Source organism: Sciurus carolinensis, chromosome 7, assembly GCF_902686445.1.
Source record: "Sciurus carolinensis chromosome 7, mSciCar1.2, whole genome shotgun sequence".
Classification (NCBI taxonomy): domain Eukaryota; kingdom Metazoa; phylum Chordata; class Mammalia; order Rodentia; family Sciuridae; genus Sciurus; species Sciurus carolinensis.
The window spans coordinates 125127202-125137674 of record NC_062219.1 but is presented as its reverse complement, the minus strand read 5'-3'; the positions used below and the strand labels follow the sequence as shown (position 1 = coordinate 125137674).

At 43.5% G+C, this 10473-nt stretch overlaps 2 protein-coding genes across 2 annotated transcripts; one reads left to right on the top strand and one right to left on the bottom strand.

The window, feature by feature from the left end:
• The first annotated feature begins 335 nt into the window (after positions 1 to 335).
• LOC124989354 (putative olfactory receptor 2I1) lies at positions 336 to 4849 on the top strand. Its single transcript, XM_047559235.1, is given in 3 exon segments — positions 336 to 341; positions 3856 to 3906; positions 3908 to 4849. Coding segments are annotated over 3 exon segments (999 nt in total).
• A 1268-nt stretch (positions 4850 to 6117) lies between these two features.
• Ubd (ubiquitin D) lies at positions 6118 to 8939 on the bottom strand. Its single transcript, XM_047559527.1, has 2 exons — positions 8901 to 8939; positions 6118 to 6988 (listed from the first exon to the last, which is right to left on the bottom strand). Exons 1-2 carry the CDS (start codon positions 8922 to 8924, stop codon positions 6518 to 6520), a joined length of 495 nt encoding a protein of 164 aa, XP_047415483.1. The 5' UTR covers positions 8925 to 8939; the 3' UTR covers positions 6118 to 6517.
• Positions 8940 to 10473: the final 1534 nt, after the last annotated feature.

Sequence of the window (10473 nt, the reverse complement as noted above, 5' to 3'; positions counted from 1 at the left end):
CCTCATCTGTACCCTCCCCCCTCAGGACCCTGCACTAACAGACATCACCACCTCTGCCCCGGGGCCCATGTTTCACAGGCTCAGGTGCCTTCTTTCCAGACCTTCTATCCATTCCTCTGCTCACAGACAAGATGACACCCACCTCCTGTCTCCTTCCCGAGGTGCCTGACTGTCACCTCAGGCACTCATTTCAGAAATCAACAGAGTCATACAAGTGGGTCTTTTGTTAATCTCTTCCACTGTCATTTCAAACCCAGAGAATCCAGAGCAGGCACAAGAGAACCAAAGTATAATCTGAAAACTCAAGGTCTAAATATTGGGGCCAGAGTTTAGACATGAAGGTAAGTTGTTATTACATTGCTCTGGAGCAGGGAAATGATTTTGCAGCTGAGGGACATATTCTAGAATGCCAAGTGAGGTTTGAGGGGATGCTACACAATGTATTTTACAATTTACCTTCTGGATGCATAGGGGGAATGATGGTGTGTGCGTGTGTGTGTGTGTGTGTGTGTGTGCACACAAGTGTTGGAGATGTGTATTTGGGAATTTATGCGTACATGTAATAAGGATGTTATCTGTGGAATTTTATTAGTGTATGACTGTTTTCATGGTGTGGAATGTTTGGAGGGGAAAGGTTTAGCAATTTACCTGACTGAACTAATATATGGCTATGTAATCACAATACTAAAGAACCTGACTTTTTGTAACCCAACATTTCTAGCCACCATTGGTTCAGAAACCTGAAAAGTCACTTCCTGTACTTCATCCATGCCCAGTATGACCCAGTTCTGTAAAACTATCTAAAAATAAAGTTCAGGTTTTGTATATCCTTTTTATACTCCACAGTCTTTAGCATAATAGAACCTAGTTTATCCCCGCCCCCGCAAAAAAAGAGGCATGACCTTGGAATTAGTCAGAATCTTATTATACATTTACAAACATATGACCTTAGACACGTTATTTAATTTGATTACTTTCCTATCTTCTATAAGACTGTAGCCTTATTTCAAATGAACCGAGATTAGATTTAATATATGAAAGGAATATGGAACTTTAATATGTTAAGTTACCATATATTGAGGGAATCCTTTAAAAACTTGTTTCCTGGCTGGAGGATGTAATTCAGTGTTAGAATGTGTGTTTCACAAGTCTAAGGCCCTGGGTTCAATCTTCATCACCAAAAACAAACAAACAAAAAAATTTGTTTCCTGTTTTATAAAATAAAAATACAAATTAACATTCAATAAACACCTAATATGTGCCAGGCACTGTATTAAGTGCTTTGTGTATTTAACTCATTTCACCCACTACTTCTTTCAAATGAGAAAACGGGGGACCCAGAGAGAGGTTAAGTAACATCCCCAAGGTTTTTCAGCTAGGAAAAGCAGAATCAAGACTCAAACCTGGGCAATCTGGCTCCTGATCCCTTGTTTTTACTCACATTATTATTTATTCTGTCTAATGAGGCTAAAATGAGAGAACCATAGAAGTGAGATGCTTTGTTGGGGAAAATGGATTTTTTCCCTAAAAAATAAAAAGAGGATTATGATTTTTAAATATAAGCAGTGAAAGTGATGTTTGAAATAAGTTTGCCGCGACCAGTACAACCAAACTCTGGGTCCAGCGAGGGGCAAAGGGGAATTGGAAATAAAGATTCACAGACACAGATTTTGAAGATTAAGCTGGGATCAGGTGGAGCTCTGCTCCCTGAGTGAGATGCAGATCTAAAGAGTTAAGCTAGCAATCTTTATTTATGTATGTCTCATTATCAGGTTAAAGACTATGCAACCATTATTCTTTGTATTCAGGAAAGTTACAGAAACTAGGACATCTTTGTAGCTTTCCACAGTTGCATTGTGCAATGTTAGGAGCTTTGTGCAGCTCTCAAGAAAGTCCATTTTTTAAAAAGTTACTGTCAGGTGGGCAGGAACTGGAAAAGCAGAGCTGGTGAAACATTGTGGTTGTCTAGCATAAGAATTCCTTCCTTCCCAGGAGGTATGTACCTGAGATCAAGGTCAGAGCTGATAGGACAGAACCTCCTCATGCAGGGCATTGCCACAGTAGCTAAGCATCTTGTGCCCATGCACAGAAATGTTCCCAGGCACCAGGCATGCCACAGCCATAAGGTCATCAGAGACCCCCCAATCTCAGTCACTGCTCTCCCATCCTCTGTCACCACCCTCCACATAAGTTACCTAGGGCTGGGGATGTAGCTCAGTGGTAGAGTACTTGCTTAGCATGTGTGAAGCCCTGAATTCGATCTCCAGTACCATAACCAAAAAAAATTTTTTATTAAGTTATACATTTATTAAGTTATACAATTATACATTGCCAGGAAACATGAAGTAGAAAGATTTCTATTTAAATTTTATTAATCATGATGGTTTCTGTACCATTAGGATATTTGATTCAACATCATTCTCAAGGATCAAAATGCCCTTGAGGGGAGATCCTTTGTTCCCCACATTCCCTTTATGATAGTTTGAGAAATGCTACAAGATAGAACAGGAACCTGAAAGGTCACCTAGTGCAAACGCCTGGATTTACAGGAGTTTGTAAACTGAAACAGCGGGATATGAAGTGACTTCCCCATATCAAATAATCATCCAAAGGTAGCTGTGGTAGATAGGACCAAGGCCTCCCAACTTCTGATCTACCAGAAAGTGTTCTTTCCTCCACCAACTGACTCTTGGTTTAAAGGCTAGCATGCATGTTCTGCTCCGTGGTGATCCTGATCATTGTCTATGGCAGGAGGGGCATTGACACTGTAAAGCAAGCTTCATTAACAACAGAGTAGACATCACTGTCAGAAGAATAATGGGCTGTGTTAAAACATAAACTGATGAACTGGGGACACAGCTCAGTAGAAGAGCCCATGCACAAGGCCACGGGTTCCATCCCCAGCACCACAAGAAAAAAGTGAACTGAGGCACAAGAAAATTTAAGAGTTTATTTCAACAAACAGCTCTTCATGAATCAGGCAGCTCCAGTCCAGAAGTAGTTCAGTAAAGTCAAAGCAGCAACACAAAAAGGGAGAGTTTAATAGAACAGAGAAGTAAATCAAAGAAAATATTTGATTGCTTATAATTATACATTTGCACTATTTGGTCTGTCCTATTAAAAAGAGCCTAGATATACAAATCTGCTGTCTGCATCTAACTGATTGGATGTAAGTTCTGTTTTTCTTTAGGTATTTACAAGAAATAGCTCTAATGAAGTCTCACTTGTGTTCACAAATCAAACAAGGTTAAGGCAATTTATGAGGTCTAACAGGCTTTGTCTGCTCAGAAATTCTACTGGCCCCAGTTCCACAAAAGTGAAGCACCTGAAACAAGGAAGGTGATAATTCTGATCTACAAATTGTTAGTTGGGGCAAGCATGGAACATTGTCCTAATTCTTCGGTACTACACACTTTCCAGGAAATTGGGGAAAGGAGGCTCGGAGTGAAATCTGTCTTCATAAATCTGAAAGGCTGTGATGTGGGAGGGAGACTAGATTTCTTCTTTGGCCCCTGGGAGTACAACCAGAGCCAGGGAGGCAGCTGAAAATAGCACTGATCTGGAAACAGACAGGCCTGAGTACAGTCACACAAGGCCACTGACTAGCTAAGACCCTAGGACAACTTCATTAGCATTTCTGAGACCCCATTTGTTCATCCATAAAACAGACGTTTATCTCCCACATAGGACCCTGTAAATATAGAAAAACAAAGAATACTGGCGTGTAGCAAATAAACTAAGGGTTCAGATCTGTTAAATGGGACTACAATAAATAAATTATTATCTATACTATTGTGTGCTTTCAGCTCTTCCTCAGGCCCACATCCCGGGTTTTCCTTTTACTTGTAAGAGTAGTGTCACTCTTTATATCGTCCTTCCAAATATTCTTGGAGTTTTCCTCCTTTAGGCCAACCACAGCACAGAGGAGCGCTTCCTCCTGTTGGGATTCTCAGACTGGCCCTCGGTGCAGCCGGTCCTGTTCGCCCTCGTCCTCCTCTGCTACCTCCTGACTCTAACCGGCAACTCGGCTCTGGTGCTGCTGGCCGTGCGCGACTCGCGTCTGCACACGCCCATGTACTACTTCCTCTGCCACCTGGCCCTGGTGGACGCCGGTTTCACCACCAGCGTGGTGCCCCCGCTACTGACCAACCTGCGTGGCCCGGCGCTCTGGCTGCCCCGCGGTGGCTGCATGGCCCAGCTGTGCGCGTCACTGGCCCTGGGCTCCGCCGAGTGCGTCCTCCTGGCGGTGATGGCGCTGGACCGAGCGGTCGCGGTGTGCCGCCCGCTGCGTTACGCGGGACTAGCCTCGCCCCGTCTCTGCCGCGCGCTGGCCAGCACCTCCTGGCTTGGCGGCCTCACCAATTCGGCTGCGCAAACCGCGCTCCTGGCCGCGCGGCCGCTCTGCGCGCCCCTGCAGCTGGACCACTTCATCTGCGAGCTGCCGGCGCTGCTCAAGCTGGCCTGCGGCGGCGGCAGAGACACCATTGAGCGCCAGATGTTCGCCGCCCGCGTGGTTATCCTGCTGGTGCCGTCCTCCGTCATCTTGGCCTCCTATGGCGCGGTAGGCCGCGCAGTATGGCGCATGCGGTCCAGCGGAGGCCGGAGGAAAGCGGTGGGCACCTGTGGCTCGCACCTGACCGCCGTCTGCTTGTTCTATGGTTCAGCCATCTACACCTACCTGCAGCCCACGCACAGCTACAACCAGGGGAGGGGCAAATTCGTGTCGCTCTTCTACACCGTGGTCACACCGGCCCTCAATCCGCTCATCTACACTCTCCGGAATAAGGAAGTGAAGGGGGCAGCCAGAAGGCTCCTGGGGAGTCTGGGGAGAGGGCAAGCTGGGCAGTAAGTGGCTTGGGAAGGGGAAAAAGGTTTACTCCAGGGCCCACGGATGGAAATGCCCAATGGAGAGTCAGTCACTTTGGCCTTCAGGCGGGTCATTTTCTTAGGAGAATCAGCAAAATTTTTCCTGGGGACTAAGACTGGGGGGAAGTTCCTTCCTTTCATCAGACAAGAGTCAAATTCTTCAGGAAAACTCCTGCGTCGTATATTTGCATATACACTACACACACACACACACACACACACACACACACACACAACTTATGAAGTGGGAAACGCCCTCAGGCTTTCTCCTACACCAATGAAGAAAGAAAGCACGATGACGGGCATGGGCTTCCTCATCCTCAGGGGATACCCAAGATTTCACATGCAGTTAAGATGATGAGCAACACGATGCTTTCTCCCAATCTGATGGAATACTATGGAAGAGTCTGTGTGCTCTGCCATCTGGGCTCCCTCAAGTCTCAAGTTAATAAGAAAAGCACAGCCCTACCCACCCAGAAAAAGGAACCATGGCCTCTCTTGGGAAACCAAGCCCAACCTAATGCAGACTTAATCAGGTGACCAGTGCCCACCATAACATATGGCCCATGAGGAATACCCATAAATTTAGGGAATTATGCTGAATAAGGTTAAAAGTTGAGAAACTCTCCTGCAGGAGATGGTCTTGAACAAGTTTTAAAGAGAAGAAGGAACCAAAACTGATAGAGAAGGAAAGCTTGTATGGGGTTGTAAGAAAAACCTACAAGTGACTGGTAGTGAAACGTAAGGGAGAAACAGTGAGATACAGGAGTACACAGAGGTAGGTAGGAACCCAAGTTCCCAAGATAGGAGCAGAAATCCAGTGATGAAGAAAGCGTTGAGATAGAGGCAGAAGCCAAGCCCTAGCCTCCTCCATCCAGAGCCATATATATGCCCAACCTAGACCCTAAGGCCAGCAGGGCCAAGACTGGTACACAATCCCCTAACTTTGAAGAAGCCCATTCCCTCCAGAAGCACATCTACCCCCAAGAAGCCTCCACTAGAGACACAAAATCTCTAGATCCCCTTGGAAAATATCTTTCCATGCCCATCACTAGAAATTAGAATTTTAATTGGGTGTGAGACATAGAGAAGAGGGGCCATGGTACCAGATTTCATTTTATACCAAGCAACTTTAAATAAGAAAAGGGGAATTAGATTGAATTTCTAAATTATTTATTAATTGGATTGCAATCATATTGGAGTAAAAAAGTTATTTCATAATAAATCTTTTCACTACGCTCTATAAGTAGTTTATTTTGATTCACCAATTATTGAGTGATACAGATGAAGCAGTGAGCTTAATATATAAACACAAAAATCAGTAGAACTGAATCACAACCTAAGCTTAATATCTTATCCTGTTGGAAAGGAAATAGGATTTCAAAGAAATAAATTTCAAGTCAGCTTTGAATGGTATCCCTCAAATAAAAATGATATTTTCTATTCTTAGTAACAATCCTGCCATAAACTATGGTAGAATCAAAGAATCAGAGTTGAAAAATACTCTTCATCCTCCCCACACCCCACCCCCAAATCTTCCTCTATTATCTTATTCTCATTAATTTTGGGAAATCATGAAAAATGTGGTTGCTGAGTAAGAGCTAAAAGAAAATGAACTCTACTCCAGGTAACCATCTCATCCCCAGGAAAGTCACCCCCCAATACAATAGCGTGTCAGAAAGAGTAAATTGCCCTTTTTGATGCTATAATCTGCCATGATCTTCCCATCTTCCAGTTTCTTTCCGTTGCAAGTGACAATCTGGTTCTTAGGGGTCACACCAGACACAGTCTCGATCATCTTTTTCACCTGGGTCACTGAGCTGGACCTTCGCACCTGGAGGAGGTACCTCTGCCCCTCATCTCTTGCCTCTACCAGAAATAAAGGCAGTTCCTCATCACTGGGCTTCACCACCTTCAAGGTGAGGTGAATGGTGTTCTCCTTGTCAATGCCATAAAATGACAGTGTTTTCTGTGGCTCTAGGGTCTGCGAGCCCAGAAGAAGGACTTGGTCCTGAACAGGAACTTTGGTCTTGGATCTGATGTGTTCAGTGATCTTCTTCACGCTGTCTTTGTAGCAGGCAGCAAAGGTCATTAATGGCCATTCCACAGAATGGACATTCACCTGGACAAAGAAAACCACAAAACTGTTTCCTAAAATGACTCCCAATTTTTTCACCCCCTTGCTCCCTCACCCTACTCTTCCACTGCCTGTCTGGCTCTCCAACTCTTCTCCAATAATCTCTGTCCCTCCGTCTCTTGAAACTTCTGTTTTGGAATTCCCAGATTATGACACAAACAAGAACATTAATCTCATTCCTTTTGAACTATACCCCTTATCCATCTCAAAATTTAATGAATGATTTCCCACTTTGTTTACCTGCCTGTCCTATCCAGATCAAGTTTGTCAAATATCAAAAGTAAATCCATACAAAGGTTCAAAAAGATGTATACCAGATTCTGAAAATAATTCCCAAAGCAAATTTCTAAGATTTGGCAGCCTCATAGGAATATGGGCGATGCTTAACATAGAGGAGAAACACTGCAGTGAAGAAATATGTGTAGCATCTAGGTTGGTTAAGATATTTTTGAGTGGTGTATGGGAGGTGTTCTCCAAGGCTATACAGGGGTGATCTTCCCTATCTTTCATAGTTTTCCTGTAACTGAATCAAGACTTAGGTACGGTGCTACCTTCTGTGAGTGAAGTCCTGGTTTAATTAAAAGAGCTCATACATTACAATACAATAGGTATATGTATAGAAATACAATAAATACAGATAAACACATAACACTGAGCATAGTATCACTATAATGTGTAAGTTATTATAAAGCAGTGGCATATTAAGAAAGAAACTAACAATATAAATGTTCTGTGTCCTAAGCACAGTGTCCTTTTAAATAGTCACAGAATGTATGTTGGGGGCCTTGAATATTCTTTTTTTTTTTTTTCAATACTTGGGATTGAAGTCAGGACCTTAGGCATGTTAGTCAAGTGCTCTACCACAAAACTACATCCGTACTTTAAAATTTTATCGAAACAGTCTTCTAAGCTGTCTAGGCTGGCCTTCAATTTGGAATCCTCCTGTCTTAGCCACTTGAGTAACTGGGATCACTGATGTGGGCCACCACGCCCAGTCAATATACACATTCTCATTTAAGGTCATGTATTAGATCATTAACAAAAAGGTAAATGAATTTTATGCAACTCTCCTTGGGAAGAGAAGGAAGCTTGAGTTTAAGAACCCTGGAAACATTTTATAATCTCAAGTCTTTCCATTCCTGTTGAGCATAACCGCCCACCTACAATTCCTACTGAGGTAGGAGAAAGAGCTGAGATAGGCAGATAGGAAATTTGGAACCCTTCAAGGTCAGGTTTTTGTGTAGTAAGGCTGAAAGACCACAGACAAAAGCTAGGCCTCATCAAGGTCAGGCTCATTCCAATGTAAGAAGAAAAACTGGCAGAGATATCCATTGCCTAAATCCCAGAATCTCTCCAAAAAAGGACATAGGGCCAAAGGGCTCATGAAAAACTCATGGACACAGAGTGCCTTACCCAGGATTGGGTCAGGGACTAAATTCCTTAATCCTAGAGATTCAAATAAGCCCCTAGAGAACAGACACCTGTTGGCAACCCTCTCCTGGGACCCCAGCCCCTTTGGGAGCTCTGTTTTCTTTCTTTCTATTACTCTAATAAATCCTGTTACTTTGCTCTCACCCTTGTATTCATGGAATTCATTCTTTGAATTTGGGAGACAAAAAACACATCCAGCCATGCTCCCTGTTTCACTACCAGTCCTCCCTAAGGGCAGCCAGTCCAACTACTGATTCAAAAGAGAACTCCAGAGCCAAGTCACCAGCTTCTCTTCAGAGTATCTTCCTTCCCAGCAGCTATCAGCACCTGCATCGACTCCTTGGAGATGCCTCCCAGCCACCTCACTTCCAGAACCCTGTCCCTCCCTCCGCTATTCCTCAGATGTCTCCTCAACCCTTGGAAGTGATTTTCCTTTTCCCAGCCTCTTTATCAAATCCCAACTTACAGAAAGCACGTCGCAGGAAGCCATCTCTGCAATCAAGGGAACAGACAGGAGTGAGAAAAGGGACCGTGTGTCCAGCTTATATGTGAGCAGTTGAGTTGGAAATTCCCTGCTGGACTGATGTATTGTCCATCGTGGCTGTGCCCTTTGTTCTTGCACGTTCTCATGAATTTTCTTTCATTTTTGCTGGAGTGGAGTAATAAACAAAGAATGCTTTCTGTTCACAACCTTCTCCCCTGGGTCAACCCATTTGCACTGCTTGTTCTAAACATGGATGGCCCTATGTTAAGAATTTTTTCTTTACTCCCCTGCCCTCCTGATCCTGCCTTATGACTGTCCACCCTGCAGCCCTGGTCATTCACTGGCTTCAGGATCTTTTATATTGGTTACCCTCTCCTGCTGCTCTTAGGAACACTCCATCAGTCACTGCCTTCCTGAGAGCAAGGGCACCCAGGAGGGGACAGTCACAGCGGATGGGAAGTGATGTGACTGTGAACAACCTGTTCACTCTAGCTGGCAGAATGCATGAAACATGCCTGGAGAAGACACAGAAAAAAATAATCCTGAGATGAGACATGAGTTCAACTCCTGGGGATGCCACATGCTACATTACATTGGGAAGATCTGTTCATCTCTTTTAACTGATGGTTTTCTGCACATAAAATGACGTGTTTGGAGAGGATTTTTAAGTGTGTTACAGGCTTGGAAAAACTGCTAAAAACATGTTTTTACAATTTTTTTAAAATTTTAGACAGTCTCATTGAATTTCTCAAGCTGACCTCAAGCTTATGATCCTCCTGCTTCGTCTCCCCAGTCACTGGGATGATAGGTATGTGCCACTGTGCCTGATTTACAAAGAATTTTGGATTCCTGGGTCTTATGTTCTCCAACACACTTTCTACCCTGCTCCAGAACCTGCAAACCAAATACACCATGTCAGAACAATCCTAAACCAAGAAAAAATTGCTGACTCCCACCTTCCACACACCAAAATCATCCACATGCACACTCATACCACAGTGCCTTTATTTCTCCACCTCTACTCCAGGGTGCTCCTTAGAACTGAGAGCTCGGAGATACCTAAAAGCACTGCTAACTCTTTCATTCTTAAGATTTCGACTGAAACTAAAGGTGTGTGTGTGAACTGTGTAGCCTCAGGAAACTCACTCGATCACTCTGATCCTTCTGACATTCCAAATATATCACTGCCTTTTCACAAACTCTCAGGACATTGCCATGGAACCAATGTTTTTAAAAATTTATTTATTAAAAGTCCTTTGATATTTTTCAAAGTAAGAAGCCTGTAAAAATTCCAATGTATCAGCTTTGTTTGTTGTTTGTTGTGGCTATCTACTGTACCTTTACTAAATGATAGATCTTAAATGAGCTCATTTTATTCTGCGGGGAGAGGGAATCCATCCTGGAGAACTTGGATTTACAGAAGTGTCCATGTAAGGAAGGAAATCCAATAGCTCATTTCAATGTCTAAAAAGCCTAGTATAAATCACATCTTTCATTTGAAGCTCTTATTATATTAGTTAATAAATCTGGAAAGACTGATTATTACTTAAATGTA